Below are 17,833 nucleotides of genomic sequence, written 5' to 3' on the forward strand. Positions count from 1 at the left end.
GACACAGATATGTCTTATGGCGACTATGGGATAGGAAAGGCCTAGGAATTGGAAGGAAGCGGCCGTGGCCTTAATTAAGGTACAGCCCCGGCATTTGCCTGGTGTGAAAATGGGAAACCACGGAAAACCATCTTCAGGGCTGCCGACAGTGGGGCTCGAAACCACTATCTCCCGATTACTGGATACTGGCAGCACTTAAGCGACTGCAGCTATCGAGCTCGGTCTAACAATTTAATTTATCGCGACATCCACTTGGTTTGTCTCACAGGACATGGATATTCCCCCTGCAGACAAACAGAGTGCAATGGGGGATTTTCTGATGACTTGAGACTGAGCTCCCCAATTACAGCCCGTGAATTTCCGAATGATATTATTCCGGAGTAGCAAATTCACTCGTATTTCGCTGCGGTATTCCACATTGTACACAGATTTCTACGTAAATTGCTCTTATTGCTAGATGTAACCATCTTCAACTGCTGAATGTTCACCATCTGGACGTGTTTTAGACTGGTTAACCCAGAGATGGAGCCTCAGTGGCTCAGACGGCATTGCGCCGGCCCCTCACCTCTAGGTTCTCTGCTTCAAATTCCGGTCACTCCATGTGAGACTTGTGCTGGACAAAGCTAAGGCGGCACAGGTTTTTCTCCGGGTACTCCGGTTTCCCTGCCATCTTTCATTCAAGCAACACTCTCCACTATCATTTCATTTCATCTGTCAGTCCATAATCATTGCCCCAGAGGAGTGCGAGAGGCCTCGGCAGCTGACACAATTCCTATCATCGTCGCAAGATGGGAGCTTCATTAATTCCATCCCTGACCCGGTCACTGGTTGGAAAACATGTTGTAGGTTTTCATTTCATAACCCGGAGTTCATTGAACAGACTACAATTAGGTGTTGGTAAATCCAGGGACAACCTTGTCAAGTGGGGTTATTCTAAAGAAGCGACATGGAGAAGAACAGACAACGAGCCATATACAGAGTCTCATATATACCCAGAGCGTCCAGCGGCGATTCTACTGGGAGACCTAAGCAGCTACACGGGAGGCGCGCGCATAGTTCTCGACCTTGCAAGAAAGCGTTACGTGTTTGACCCAGCACCAATTGCCAGTCTGAATCGCAGCTGTTAAGATAATGAGACTGTTACTATTGCAACACTGTATTTTCGCATGTACAATTTATTTTATTACGAGTCGGTTCCACGAATATGCGATGCATTTCTTCAGCAATTTCCTGGTGAAGTGCTACTTTCATGAGCACAGATTCCTATAAAGAGAAATCAATTTGAAACCCCTGGTTCAGTAATCAATAACAGACATGTGCGCTCACGAACATTTTTAATAGAGGAAAAGATAGATGATATTGGTGCGAGTCTTGAACGGTCACCGAATAAATAACTCACAAAACTAGCACAAGTGGGGGTTTCGGTTTCTTCCGCACACAGAGCTACAAAACTGTTACATATCAAACCGTGCAGGTTTACACGGGCTCATTGTTTAAAACTTGATAATCCAGCCACAAGAGTGAGACACTGTGAGTGGTATCTCACATCACTGAATGATCGTTTATTCGACCAAGAGACTGTGTTCTTTTCAGATGAGGACTAGTTTCATCTTAATGGTCGTATGAACAGTCATAACTCTCGCGATTGGTGTGAAGAAACTCCTAATGGTGTTTATGAAGTCCCTCAAGGATGACACTTCCAGCATATTTTATAGGTAAGATGTCATATAAGATTGTATACACGCTTTAGCAGGGCGGCCGTGCGCACGACATAAGCTGGGCTGAGGCAGCTGCTGTACGCAGAGTACAAGCACCATGCGCTCGGTCTGGGTTTATAAGACAGACTCAGCATGCCACTCTGCCCTGAGTTATGCAGTGTGGGAGAGTTAATGGACGATGAAAAATGCAATTACAATTGCCCGATTCTCGGCGAAAACCATTTAATTTTCTTCTGTTAGAGATGTCTGATTCTTTTAGAATCATCGAATTGTTCTTTTCCAAATTCCATTATTTTACTCAGTTATGTAATATTAAAATGACTATAACTTCTAGCTCGAATAAAACATCCTTATCTATTTATTTACACTGAACGTCATATCTGTTGGCAAGTGTTTCATTTGCATTGAAAACCAGTTTGACTAATGCCGGCGACGTGGTCTTCGTGTCATAATGTTCTGGACGCTGGCAATTTAATATCTTGGAGCTTGGAGTGAAGTGGAAACATTATGGTATAAAAATTAGCTTCTCCAACACTAAACATATGTCATTTTGAAGTAAACCTAAGAGGATTGACTGTCAGGAAAGAAATAAGGAACTAGAACAAAAGGGTATCGATCATTTTAAGAAATTAGGATGGTAGCTCTCCCAGGACGGAAGCGTAGTAAGTGAATCTGAATCGATGTGTAGCAAAGCTACTATTATGAGCTCAAAATATTTCCAAAGAAAGGTAAATAGTACTTTTCACCGGTTTCAGCTCAGCCCTTCTCCGACAAATTGGAGTAAAATCTGGATGTAATCAGGTCCGTTTTCTTCAGAAGCTGCAAGTAACAGACTTTAAAGAAACGAGAATGTTGGTTTGAAACAATTAGGTCGGGACTATGGAAGAAGGATACTCGTCAGGAGGAGATAAAGACTCAGCTGGGAGTGAACTCCATGGATGAAAGTGGGCGTATGAGCCAGCTTCGGTGGTGGGGTAAGACGGATCGAATGGAGAATGATAGTTTTAGGGACTTTTCAAAATATCAGAATACTGGAATAATTACCTTGTACCCTCTTCACCTCAAATAATGAAAATTTTTAACACCTTATTAAAATGTTTGGTTACAATTTTATGCAAAGCAGAAAATCTTATAACTTTCGTAATTCCGGTATTATGAAGTAACACCTGTACTTCCTCGAAATAATTATACTTATACCTGAAACAGACGTAATTGATTTTTCCCTGTTGTAGCACTTCCACGATGTTGAAACTGGGCAAGCTGTCTACGGGGCGTCTTGCCCATTTCGTCCGTCCAGCAACTACTGTTCTCTTCGTCAGCAAGGCGGAGATGTCAATGGCTCCTACACAGCAAGAGGTATCTCAGGTCAGACCATATGAGGAGATTCCCGGTCCAAAACCTTTGCCACTCATTGGAAATGCCTGGAGGTTTCTTCCTTTCGTAGGTAACGGTGTTTAAATTTTAGAACGTTAAGTATATATGACCAAGGCAGTACTTTATTACTCACTCAGTCACTTTACTACTTAGTGACGTACTTACTTGTTTGGTTACTTCTTTATTTCCTCACATATTTACTTTTAACCATCCATAGTTCTTTACTTACTTACTGCTTACTTATTGACTTCCTGCTTGACTGGCGTACTTATTTGGTTCCCAACTTTCTTATTTTATTGGCTATTTAATTATTTACGGACACATTTATAAAGTTACCCACTTACGTTTGATTTATTTATTTAATTGCTTTTTTATTATCGCAGTTATTAATTGGATTTTATTTCATTTATTTCATTACTTATATATATTACTGGTTTAACTGTATGCATACTTAATTGAGCCATTCGCCTGTCTTTATTACTTGTGTGATTATTTCAGTCCCGTTGTTGGTTAATTACAGTCCTTCTGTTCCTGAGATAGTGGAGTTTGATTCTGGTCGAGGTCAGTGGCACTTGTCCTTCACACCAAGCACGTAAAAGAAGTCGTGAGGAATAAAGTCTAATGCCTCGATGATTGATGATAATTGATTATATCTATGGTAAATGAAGGGATGCTGAACATAAAATTAGATTTTTATTATAAAAATTACTTATTTTATTAATATTACTAGCTGTAGTACCCGGCTCTTCCCGGACACTTTCTTTGAATGTTTAATTTTAGGATTTGTATTAATGGATTGAAGGTTTTTCTTGTAGATTTCTTTACTCGGATGTTGACTGATAGTTTGCGAACAATTTTGTAAAATTAGGGTGATTGATGTGTGTTTAATATTAAGTTTTAATTTGAGATTATAATTTCGCGTTAAAGTATTTCCTTGTGGCAGCACAGATTTTATAGAAAATAGCTGATCCATTCAAACAAGTAATAAAAGGAATTTATAACTGTATGCTTTTACGCCTCACGCTATATGTATGATGTACACGATTCCAACTAAACAAGTTCTGGGTGTCTTAATATGTGTAGTGCCATTTATCTCTTACTAGAACTGTTCATATCTTTTCCACTTTCAATGTGTTCAAACTCAAGAAGAGACTGAGACAAGTTTAATGAAAGTAACATATTTTCTCTACACCAGAGGACATAGTCAACTGTGAACACTACATCTCGGCAGCAAAGGCATAGTAGCGCATAAACAATAAAAGAATCGCCTCAGGAATATTACCTTTCTGACAAAGAGAAGTGGACAGTGGCCCATAAACATCCCTTGCGGACCATCTGATACCGCAACCAGATTCACTACTGGTTTCTTGATATGTATAGCACTAGCGATTGGTACTTTCTGCTCACTGCATGGGATCCATGGCCTTAGGAATGTTATTTAGTATAGTACCGCCGCATCATTTGTAGAGGTGTACCACTTTGAGGTACCAGTACCGGCGTTTCTGTTATATGACCACTTCAAACAATTTTCTGTTGGTTATTGTTTCCTTAAACTTTACCTACATATTTCTGGAGGGAAAAAGAGAAAATCAAGTTCTGTCAACAAATCAATGGAAACGAACATGTTCAAACAGCACTAAAAGAGAATGAACGCATTTTGATTCATATTCTGGAGTTCATAAAAGGAAACACAAATTAATTTCCACCCGTACAAACCGCAAGTAAACTTTAGTATGGAATAATTCAACAATTTTTAGCTTGATGCTCTCATAAGACCAGACAAACCAAGCTAACTCTATGAAGGCCCTTGCTGGAGTGGAAGATAAAGGTTTCCACAATCTGTTACCTCAGTTACGCTTCCCCCGCACTATACGTCTTTTCTGCTCTGATGGCGGGCGGCCTAAAGCTGTCAGGGGAAGTGGGGTGCAGGCAGTATGTCACTGCCCAGTCAGATAAAAGATCGCCTGGCGGTGGCGCTGAGAACTTCTCAGTCGCCCGGGGAGTTTGCCGCGCTCACTTCGCTCTCCGAACTGCTGTGTTGCCGAGTAGCCTTGCAGTGGGGTATTACAAAAAGAGCTTGCTTGACGAATTTGTTTACGATAATTCTTGTTTTATGAGAAATTCTTACCGCGTCCTTTACTGCATTCTTCGATTAAGGTGTTCGCGGTTTGTTATGTGAGTTTGTTTCTATTTGCATTGATCTATGTTGTTGTTGTTGTTGTATGTAATAACTGCACTATGTATCTTACAAAGTTGAAGAGGAAGGAGATAAGGAGCCGGGGTAGAAAAATGATCAGCAATGATAATGAATATTTTCAAAAGGAAGCAGAAAATAATGGCCCTTTAGTGAGTGCGTATGAAGTGCAGCAGAATGTGTCTGAATCTTGTCAAGTTAGTACACGAACCGTGCAGCGAATAGTAAAGGAAGGTGAAGACAGTACCCAGTCATCTGGTTCCATCTCATTTCAATCACCGCGCAAACGAAACAACAGGAACTGTATAACAAAGGCAATCGACTGATTCCATAAAGATGTAGTAAGAAGAACTCTCCTCAGTTATTACGTAAAAGGTGAATATCTTAAACTGAACAAATGTGTTGTGTAATTCTGTACTTTTGAGCGAATTATTTTTTCGGTCTGTTGTCTAATGCACTTTTTATATGCCCTATTAATTAACTCGTATCATAAATAAATAAATAATTAAGTAGATACGTAAATTAATAAATGAAATAAATAAAAATAATAAAACTCATTTACCGGCCATATTCGTGCTATAACATACTAAGTTATGTGGGTTTCAACACAACTTTAACACGCGCGCGGGAGATCCTGCCAACGTTGTAATAGTGGCCTCTGTGTCTTTCACTTAACGGCCTCTCGCGTCGTGCTTGAATGGTCAGCCCAACGCTCCCCGCTTCCCGTGACAGCATGTAGGCCGCACGCCATCAGAGCAGAAAATACCTATAGGAGAATACAACAGCAGCAAAAGTCGCGTCTTTGGTCGCTGATGGAACGGCCAATACAGCGACCAGCACGATGGCTGAGGTTATCATCAGTTTTGGCTCTTGAAATGGAGATTGAAGAGACCGCTACTTTAGTAGATACATAAACACAAGAAAAGTTATTGATTGCATCCGAGTTTAGCTTTAGATAACTAAAACATTGTTTTTCTTTATTATTTACAATGTTGTAGCCTCCAAACAATTCAACGATTTCCTCCCATTATTTTATTTTTACATTTCTAACCCTATATTCTTCCGAGGCCATGCCCCAAATTGTAGGTCGTTTTTCAATTGATTATATAAACTGCACACTGTCGATATCCATGGTCCTATGCACTCGCCACACACTGAACTGACAAGTCGGACTCATTTTATGTGCAAGGAGCCGCGCTGCTGGTCGCTTGATTGCGCTGTGTTATATAACTTTTACAGTGGTATTCAAACTTTTCGATTGACGTACCCCCAATATCCTATTGTTTTAACTTCGTACCACCCATGAACGAGTATATTGCTATTATAACAGAAATAACAAATGATTGTTGCTGTATTCCAAATAATATTAACTATAATCATGACCATCGTCATTATCATTATGTTCATCTTCCGCAGATTATCCCGCTTGCGCTGAGGTATGAAACAGTTGTGGCCGGGAATTCAAGATCGCATACCCTTCCTGACACCACGGAATTTTCAACGGAAAATACCACCACAGCAACACTAGGAAACAAAGTATGGTCACGGAGATGATAGGCAAGCAGCTGAGCCACTATACCAATAATTTATTGTATATAATCTTCGCTGGGCAAAGGGAACTTCCTTCGGAGTTACATTTACAGAAAAAGTCCGAAACTTAGCGATCAGGAATGGCCGGAGGACTGGTCCTGGTAGTTTCATTGCATAATCATAGAAAAATGATTCGACCATTGGAATTTTCGGGCACCGTCTCATACAAAACGGCAAGCCTTCACAAGACGGATAGAGAAACGTGATTGTTTCGTGAGTGAAATTATGAGATTTTCAATGTCTAGCAATGATATATAATTATTAATGCAACAGTTACTACTGAACCGTACCGTTTTTGGTAAGATAAATTGATATTTAACATAGCAGTAATGTAGCGTCAGAGTATTGAATTCACAAAAAGCATGAATTCGAGCTGAGTGTTTTAGGAGGACACTCGGATACTGTTCGGGGAACTATATCTACCACCCTGCTAAGAATTAAAGCGCTAAAAACCAGGCCTGACGCGTTTGGAAATCAGGGCCATATCTACTCTCCTGGAAGTATATCAGATAATATTTTTTTGCTAGTTGCTTTACATCGCACCAACACAGATAGGTCTTATGGCGACGATGGGAGAGGAAAGGGCTAGGAGTGGGAAGGAAGTGGCCGTGGCCTTAAATAAGGTACAGCCCCAGCATTTGCCTGGTGTGAAAATGGGAAACCAGGAAAAATTATCTTCAGGGCTGCCGATAGTGGGTTTAGAACCTACTATCTCCCGAATACTGGATACTGGCCGCACATAAGCGGCTGCAGCTATCGAGCTCGGTATCACAGAAATTAAAACCACAGTTATATTCCTAATAATTTACTGAATGACATGTTGTGTCTTGAGATGTTAATGAGCATCGTTTTCCGTAATACAACATTCGCGCGAATACCGTGGGAACCGAACGACTCGCTACACAAAGAACTCAAGTGTGTATCTGGGTGAAGTCCCTGGCGAGGCGTCACCGGCTGTCCGAATAAATAGAGAGAGATGTGTGGAGAGGGGCCCGATTCCATTATAACATTTTCTTCAGTGCTGTCGCGTGTGTGTCAGTCCGGCAGGTGACTGCGCCATAAACTTACCAATAGAACAAAGACTTCGTCGTTGAGGATGAATTGGCGAACAGTGTGCAATTCGAGATAGGGGTGTAGCTAGAGCCTGGTCTAGAAGGGGAAGAATTACAGATTTCTAACATACGTTCGCGTGCGGTTACGCAGTAGGTATTCCCTAAGTACATTTTGGCTAGGTAGACGGCAACTTTATCCTTAATGTAAAGACAAATATTCTGATAAAGTTTGTGTGCGGTTGAGCACGAGGCACTTGTTATGTGCATTTCGGCTAGTTAAGCCGCAATCATTGCCTTGACGTAAAAGTCAGACTTCTAATATGAGCTCGTGTGCGGTTGAGCACTAGGCACTGGCTAGACGCACCGCCAATTTCTGTCCTAAAGTAACTAAGAAGGAATAGGAGAGTCCGGAATGCGTTGCAGACGATTGACTGGGTGTTTAATTGCAGATAGCACGGTGTAAACTATGACAAGAGCTGCCCATAGCACTAGACCTTCCACCAACACCCATATTCAAGAAGACGGCATTCCAGGAGCTGAGACCAGGACTGTCAACCCAGGATGACGACTGTATGATGATGGGCTAAGCTCAAGAACCGAGTCCGGCATGGACTGACCTGAGGTCTGCTGTTTTAAGATAAGTTGAACAGGTGTTTTGGGATGAATTAGCGATAGCTATTTCTCTATATTTCTCTTTCAATTTTTTATTTAAGCTCTTTTGGTGACTAGTGCATATGTAGCCAGAGTGTTAGCTTTGTTTTATTTTTGGTAACAAGGGAGATAGGTCAGATCTAGGCTTGTTGTTATGTATATATTTTATTTTATCCCTTTGTGATTGTTAACCCAATTAATAGCAGCATCAGGGTCTTGAAAACATAAAGATATGCCTCCTTGTAATGTTGAGTGGGAACTCATTATGATGTACTGCACTACTTAAAGTCCAGATCTGCATGTTTATCTGTGTGCATGAATTTCACAGGAGGTGACTAAACAGAGGAGCATGTGTCCTCAATTTCGAAACAGTGAGGGTTATCAAAATTTTGCCGGCGGGGTTTTCCCACAACCTTATTAGTAAATCTTAGCAATGATTCGGCAAAAAGATTATTTTATTTTATTTTTTAAAAGTAACACATGTCAATTATATTTTGGAATAATGATGTTTTAATAATTTTAATCATGAAACCCAACAATAGGGCAAAAAAACTGTAATGATTTGTAATGCTTTACGTTAGTAAATTTTTTTGTAAAAAGTTCGCGAAGAAATGTTTCTTTTAGTGCAAAGCAAACAAACTTAAACCATTCGATGTGTATTTTCTTTAGGATTTCAAGATTTTGAGGGAGTGTTAAATTATGGCAAAGAATTAATGAGTGGAATTGAGATTAAAATAAACCGACTTAACGTAGTCAATAAGTGATGCATTTGTACTCAATTGAACAATATGACTTGGAAAATATAACAGAATTACTCAATATCCGAATGGATTATTAGTGGACTTTCATGTCAGTTGACCTTGTGATTTTTCGATAACGATTTATATTTTATATAGTGCTTTATTTTTTGACATCGTTTTACTGGATTCATAATCTTTTTCATTTTTTTACTCTTTATCTTTCCTGCTTATTAATTTAAGTTTGGTTTTTTAACTTCAGAATAATTCACCTGGGATCACCCGTAATCGACCCTGGGATAAATAGCCGGCGCCCAACTTGTAGGCTGGAAGGGTACATATCTAGTCAATAGGAGGTAAAAAGTGACACATATTTTAGAATTTATAGCTCGGAAATTGGACACTCTGTAGTGGTAGACAAAAACACTAAATCCAAACAATATTTAATTGAAAATGAGCAGGCTCAGCTCTTTTATAGAATGCACACTGAAAACAATGAAAAGCTACGATAAATTTGCGTACCCCTTGAGATGGCCCCATGAGCCCCAAGTGGTACGCGTACCACGATTTGAACATCAGTGAGTTATAACACAAGCAGCCAGTTGGTCACTTGTGTGTCGCTGATGTCAGCGACCAACGCCGAGGCCAGGCGGCAGCTCTCGTCCAGTGCGCGGATGTCCATACACGCATTATCATTTTGCTAGCCGTGGTGACTCTCGCCGCTTTCGTGATCGCTTGGTGAGCGGCAGGCTTTAGCTCTAAGCCGGCCAAATTTGCCCCAGGAACTACCCTGGTGCTGAGTTCTTGTGTAGACTGAGTGAACCTCAGGGCCGTGTACCGCACCGGAAGTGGAGACTTCATTCATAAATTTTCCAGTTTTTTGACAGGGAATCGAACCGGGAGTGTCTTCGCGACCTTGATAAATAGACATACAATTTAGGTTTTCCCGTAAGATGAGTTTGCCTCTTTTACTTGGTAAAAACCCCAAAATATTACGAAAATTCTATCATCACTCTAGATGGAGACTTAATTGTATGTGTTTTGAAAATAAAAAGAAATAATTCTTATATTTCTTGTTTCAGGTAAATACGATGGACTAGATTTCGTGGAAATGACCAAAAAACTCAATGCAGAATACGGGAACATCTTCAAGATACCAAAGCTCTTGGGCAGAGATGACATGGTGTTTATTTTCGACCCTCAAGATTTCGAGACGGTAACGTCTTTTTTTCAATATCTCTGTACTGTATTTGTTGACGAGATCAAATTAAGTGGTAGTTTTAGTCTCGTTTACCTCAATGCAGGGTCTTACTGAGGAACTAATTACATGACAGTCCATATGACCTTTCACTCTTGCTTCCGATGAGACGTACCTCCCCAAACTCCCTCTTCCCATATCCCAACACCAATATGGCACAACAGCTCTGATGGGTCTTGGCCTACCAAACGACCAATGCTCAGCCCAAATACCTGCAGATTATGAGGTAAGCGTGGTCAGCTTGACGAATACTTTCGGCTGTTATTCTTGGCTTCCCTGTTAGAGATCGCTATCTCACCATCAGATGGCTACTGAATTGTTGTTAGGTATTACAGTACACATACAGTAGTATCACAACATAAGAATCTCCGTAATAGCTCGTCGCACAAAAAGATAGTACAAGACAGAGATGGCCATATTAGTCATTCATGCAATTCATACACAAAGTGGACATTTTTTGTATAAGTCTAAAGATTTGATCACTGGGCATTAGCCGATTTTTTAAATTATGCCAATGCAAGCACATTCACACCTCAAAAATGTATATTTATTCTTACCTATTAGAAAAACCAAACTCCATTGCGCTACAGCCCTTGAAGGTCCTTGCCCTACCAAGCGACCGCTACTCAGCCGGAAGGCCTGCAGATTATGAGGTGTCGTGTGGTCAGCACGACGAGTCCCCTAGGCCGATATTCTTAGCTTTCTGGACCGGGGCCGCTACCTCACCGTCAGATAGCTCCGCAATTCTTATCACGTATGCTGAGTGGACCTCGAACCAACCCTCAGGTCCAGGTAAAAAACCCTGACCTGGCCGGGAATCGAACCCGGGGCCTCCGGATAACAGGCAGGCACGCTACCCCTACACCTATTACCATTCCAAAAATATATTCTGTGCAAAGGAACATATTAACGGAAGTTAGTTCATGTATAACATATCAGAATTGTCGGGATACGGTCGTTTCCGTTGTTGTTGTTGTTGTTGTTGTTGTTGTTGTTGTTGTAAGTGTGAAATTGTATTTTGAAGCACTTAGAGAAGACTATGATATTCAGAAGGCCATGACTTATTTGGTAGGGAAAATAAATATTATTATGTATTGGAGCCATCCGATGGTCCTGATCGTCAAGGCGCTGAAGTCTAAACGGTCTGACATCGTCGTTAGCCGGTTCGAACCCCGTTGGTCAAAAAAATTTCACCATCAGAATGTTGGTCGGCAGGGTAGGAGAGGTGGTGGTATACAATTTCTAACCACTAGATTGCGTTCCAAAAGCCTGGATTACATTCCAAACCTCTCCGCAGTGCTCATATGGAGTGAGGGAATATGACGTGGTTGGTAGCGATTCGTCCGTCTGAAGGGAGAGTTAAGTCCTGACCAGATACCTTGGTGCTATTCGACAGGAGTAGGCTACGATCCGTCACCGGGTTTCACCAAATCCCTTCCTACTCTCATATATCACGTCATTCATTTCAGCTCATTAACTCCTCTGATGAGGTTGCAGTCAGGAAGGGCATCTGGTGATAAAAAAACCGCCACGACAGGTTCATCTCACCTCATACCCGACCCCATAGATAAACGAGACAATGCCTGGCCAAACAAACATAAATATTATTATGTATTATAGTGAACTGTTCATTTTGCCTTTTATAGCTAAGTACCTAACTTAAGTCTGATAAGCTTATGTAGTAATTATAATAACGTTATTAAAACGTCTTCCTTTACACTGGGACAGATATTTTGTACATAAACTTATATATAACCTTTGACCTAAACTATTTCGGTCTTTACTACTTTTGTTCACATTCTTTGTTTTGAGTTTCTAATGTTTCATAACAAGTATATTACTCGGAACAGTGCTTTAATTTGAGCGATTTTATAATAATCATCCGTAATGGTGACCCCAACGTGAGGAGATTTAAAATTAACAGGTGCATTACAGTTAATTATTTTTATTTATTTCATTATAATAATCGCATGGGTATACAACTCTTGTGCTTGTGTACTGATCTAGTACATGTACTTGGTTTTCCATATCTCAAGGCAAATTTCGGTAATCTACGGCCTGATATCGAGGTATAGACCAACAGCGTATATTTGTGCAAACGAAAGTGTCTCCAAAATTAAGTGTTTGTCAGGACTTAAAGAGGTGCAGTTAAACCATGTGTTAATGATGAGAGCCGGCAAATTCTGTTGAACATAAAAACAGTAAAGGGCAATATAACTTCTGAATGCACTGTAACTGTTGGTCATCGCACTCACTACAAATGGTAGTGAAAACCTCGCTGTAGTTTCTCAATACTTTTTGTTCTAGGTTGCACACAGGGAGTTTTCCAACAGTTGTAAATATTTATTGAGTGTGTTGTTATTTTATATTTATTTTGAGTTGATGAAGTGCAGATTAGGGTTAGGTCAGAATATAGACAGTTATTTGAAATCAGTGGAGAAGGTATTAGAACACCTAGGTGCACTTAATACCTGTTAAATCGTTTTCAGAGGGTTAGGCAAGGTCCGAAACAGGTATACCTATAAGGTATTTCTAGTGAGTGCGATGACCAACAGTTACAGTGCATTCAGAAGTTATATTGCCCTTTACTGTTTTTATGTTCAACAGAATTTGCCGGCTCTCATCATTAACACATGGTTTAACTGCACCTCTTTAAGTCCTGACAAACACTTAATTTTGGAGACACTTTCGTTTGCACAAATATACGCTGTTGGTCTATACCTCGATATCAGGCCGTAGATTACCGAAATTTGCCTTGAGATATGGAAAACCAAGTACATGTACTAGATCAGTACACAAGCACAAGAGTTGTATATCCATGCGATTATTATAATGATTTATGTACACGCCCTGGGAGGGAGATTTATCATGCATTATCAATATTGGAGGGATCCATTTCGGTAGACACTGACGTCAAATTCCAGACATTTCAGTTAATTACGTTATTTATTTTATTTTATTCATCCCATAGTAATTTTATTTACATTACTAATGTCATCCAAAATTTGGACATATTTTATATTTAAAATTACAAATATTTATTCATGTTTATATTTTATTTATGTTGCACGAAAGAATCAGATTTCAGAAAGTAAATATAAATTCTTTTAAATCATCATTTGATAGTTTTAGCAACTTTCTGTGTATCACTATTTTCAGAAATTTCCTGGAAACTGGAAACTGCTGAAAGATAATCCTACAAAAAAAAAAAAAAAAAAAAAAAAAACCATTGAGAAACGGCAGCGAAGACTGCACTACCACTTCTAGTGAGCCCTATGACCAATCGTTACAATGCATAAATAAGTTATATTGCCCTCCACTGTTTTTGTGTGTCAACAGAATTTGCCGGCTCTCACCGTCAACACATGGCATTCCATGTTGAAATAATATTTATAAGGATGAATTAAACGACAAATTAGTAATATCTTCAGAAGTGTTAGTTTATTTTGATACCGCACTTACCATTTCTACGTGGCATCTCTACCAGTTATTAATTTATGAAAACGTGGTTGTTGTTTTTTCAGATTGCGTCTTAATGTTGAAAATATTTCTTAGCAGGCAAAGTAGGTGTTCCAATAATACGGAAAACGTAAAATAAAGCAATTTCCTCTATTGTGCCGAAAGTTGAAAGGATACAAGACACTAAACGATGTCAAATTGTGATATTGAATGGATATCTCTATCAAACTAAAAAATAAATTTCAAAAATCACTTTCGGCCTAGATGCAGTTCCGGGAAAACAGCTCAAAATTGCTTGTTTCTTGAATCGTTTTCTTGTCGATCCAAATCTTCGCCAAGTTAATTAATTACAAAGTTCTTTATGTAATGTGTCGCTTTGTTCAATAACCTCAGTCATTTCTTTTGATTTTTTTTATAAAAGTCCACACCTAATAAAGACTAACACTCGTAGTGTTAGTAAAAGGCAAAATTCTAATAAATAATCAGCAGTATATGGGTGAGTTTCCAGTAAAAAATCATCTATCCACCGCCTATCATCATCATTATTGACTCACACCAGCGCTCGTAGTGGTAGAATAGGAAAACTGCTAATCTAATCGACCGGATATGGCACCATGCCGGCACATCGTAAGAAGCATTATTATTTTATTTGCCTAAAATCCATACCTCATATCCCAAAGATATTTTCAACATTGAGTTGCAAGCCTGAAGGGATTTTTAAGAGGTAAATTATAAGTAAAACGGATTAATTGGATTTATTATGTTAAACACATTGAAATGAGACATGAGAAATTTTCCTAGAAGGCTTCTGTGTTTTTGAGTGGGCCATGGAATACTTAACTAACATTGCATCATTACCACGTTTAAAACTTACGCTCCTTTTGCTAATAATATAGAATTTAGAGAGTAGTTGTTTTGGAAAAAGTGCTTTTCCTTAACACGTTCCCATGAATCCTGATTGTAAAAACATCTTCAACGAACAGCCAAGCTCTATAGCTGCAGTCGCTTAATTGCGGCGAGTATCCAGTATTCGGGAGCCCTGAAGATGGTTTTCTGTGGTTTCCCATGTTGACACCAGGCAAATGCTGGAGCTGTTCTTTAATTAAGGTCACGGCTTCTTCCTTCCCGCTCCTAGCCATTTCCTATCCTATGTCGCCATAAGACCTATCTGTGTCCGTACGACGTAAAGGAACTTGTAAAAAAAGCAACGAACGGGACTTGAACCGGCTAACAATGGTGTCAGACCATAAAGACGATCATGGCCAACCGGTCATCGACTCTGTCCGTACTTATCGATAGAGATAAACCTCAGAATGAGAAAAGTGAATCAGTCATTTCACTGAACAGTTCAAATATGATGGTCATCATGGCATCCGTCTTCTAACCCATAACTGGTACCAGCTTAAGTCTTTCAAATATATCTCTAGAAAAGGGACAGAAGCCAGGCTGTACGTAATTCGACATCATGCCGTTAGATGTAGCTGTGTATCTGGGTCATAATGGCGAATATGCGTCAACAACTTCGCTGATAGAAACACTTTTTTTTTTACTTTACTATATATACATTTCTCTCCTTTCACAATTTATTTTGATGCATTTGCAATCGATGAAATTATGAATATAATTTGTGTGGTGAGCACGTTTTTCTGCTCGTATAATTTTTGCATCGGGCCAGTGTTTCGTGGTTAATTCTTTCCTCTCATGCAAAACGTGGTCTGCTTTAAGCATAAGCTGAAAAATTTGCGACGTGATCGGTGTCGGTGGATACAGAATGGGTCTCGGCTGGCCCGTGACCAAACAGCTCTGCACTCCGACCGGCCAACCGAGCTTAGGTGGGGAGGCCTTGGCTCTATCGTGACTCTACGCTTCTCTATTCGGGAGATGGGAAAGGGTTGGACCTCACGGCTGGTTCCCAACGTCGGCTGTCCTCGAATGGCTTTCCCCGGTTTCTCATTCTCCTGCACTAAGGCGAATGTCGAGAAACTTCCTAGTATAGACCACGGCCACCAATCCCCTCACCTTTTCCGAGCGTCTTCTTTACCGTAACAAATCTCCTGGCCTGGGAGGTGGCGTCATTGCCTAAGAGGCCCGCCTCCCCCTTCAGGGGAGGAAGGAAAACATTTTTGTACTAGTAGTACGTTGTCAGTGTGTTTGTGCTATCATATCATACATGATATATCCCGTATATTGTCAATGTATACTTTTTATTCTTTCCAGGTTTTCAGGAATGAAGGACCTTGGCCTATCAGGCAATTACTGCCATCAGTCAAAGAGTACCGATCAGTATTACGAAAGGACTTCTACAAGGGCATCGGTGGACTAGCAACGTCGTAAGTATTATAGCCAACGACACCTTGAAATAGCTACCCTATTCCACGTGAGCTCAAAACCTGTAAGTCATAGGCAGTGACGACTGGTTACCGGTACCTTAACTCTTAGAGAGAAGGTTGCTAATTCTAACATTTAAAAAATCCTTACATTAGAATTTGATTCGTTTTATTGGTATGAAGATAGGAAGGAATGCATATTCTAAGCCTGTCTCCCTGATAATAATTTATGTTAAACTATTCAAAAACACGAATACAGAATATTATTGACAGTGTATAACTTACAGAGATGTCCGGCTCCATGGCTAAATGGTTAGTGGTGCTGGCCTTTGGCCCAGAAAGTCCCGGGTTGGATTCCCGGCCGGGAAGGGGATTTTAATCTTCATTGGTTAATTACAATGGCTCGGGGGATGGGTGTTTGTGCTGTTCCCACCGTCTGTAACTCACACACCACACATAACACTATCCTCCACCACAATAACACGCAGTTACCAACACATGGCAGATGCCGCCCACCATCTTCGGAGGGTCTGCCTAACAAGGGTTGCACTAGGCTAGCAATAGACGTACGAAATTATTATTACTTATATAGAGATATAGAATTTGGCTAAACCTTGATATTATATTCCGAAGAAACGTGTACTTCCCCAGAATGTTAGAATAGTTTCTGGGAAATTTGAAAAAGATCACTTTATAACATTTCGAATTTTGACTAACCCATCTTGCGTTCTGTTAGAAATCATTGCAGAGCAGTGCATAATCGTTCCCTGAAATAAACATTCCAATCATAGAGTGAACCATTGAACACGAGCTGCGAACAATCAGTTTTGACGTCACATATCATATTTTGGTGGACCCTAAAGAACTTCACCACACGTCTGAAAGGTATCACGTTATTAACCGGATATTGGGCAATCCGGTTTAAAACTGTGACCGGAGACCTGCTATATTGGTCCAAACCCCAAAAATCCTCTGTTGAAAATCGAGAAGTTAGCATTCCTACCTTCAACCTGATTTATTTTGACAGATAGAATATTGAACTTTTCTGTGCCATTAGGCCACCTGAACGAGCACGAATTAAAGGACTTCTATTTAAATGAAATTAAAAATCTATCTTTGCACTTAAATTATTGCCCCACATTTAGTTCCATCTCACATTAGGTGTACGAAATTTAAACTGGCCAGAGTTCAATTTCTGTCTGCCTGTCTGTTTCTTTGTTTGTTCATTAGTTTATTTGTTTTTTCAAACTATATTACGTGAAAAATGACCAACAGTATATATGAAAACAATATTTAAAATCAGGAATATCCCTGTTGTGCACTAGGCTCTATACGGTGTTGGTACACAGCGTCGTAACAAAATTAAAGTGGAAAAAACATGAAATGTCAATTTGCTGTATCAAAGAACAGTAATAGTTGCAGGAATTTTATTTTCCGTTCTTTTATGATTCATATATTTTCACCATAACATTT

General features: G+C 39.9%; 1 protein-coding gene across 2 annotated transcripts in view; it reads left to right on the forward strand.

Annotated features, from left to right (window-relative positions):
• The window catches only part of LOC136872027 (probable cytochrome P450 49a1), an 84,491-nt gene that overhangs the window by 17,447 nt on the left and 49,211 nt on the right, over positions 1 to 17,833 (forward strand). For both annotated transcript variants that reach the window (XM_068227301.1, XM_067145848.2), the window contains exons 2-4: positions 2,951 to 3,162; positions 10,399 to 10,532; positions 16,251 to 16,363. In XM_068227301.1, the coding sequence (XP_068083402.1) occupies positions 2,961 to 3,162; positions 10,399 to 10,532; positions 16,251 to 16,363 (449 nt within the window). In that variant the 5' untranslated portion in view covers positions 2,951 to 2,960. The remainder of the gene's footprint in view (positions 1 to 2,950; positions 3,163 to 10,398; positions 10,533 to 16,250; positions 16,364 to 17,833) is intronic.

Source organism: Anabrus simplex, chromosome 4, assembly GCF_040414725.1.
Source record: "Anabrus simplex isolate iqAnaSimp1 chromosome 4, ASM4041472v1, whole genome shotgun sequence".
NCBI classification, from domain to species: Eukaryota; Metazoa; Arthropoda; class Insecta; order Orthoptera; family Tettigoniidae; genus Anabrus; species Anabrus simplex.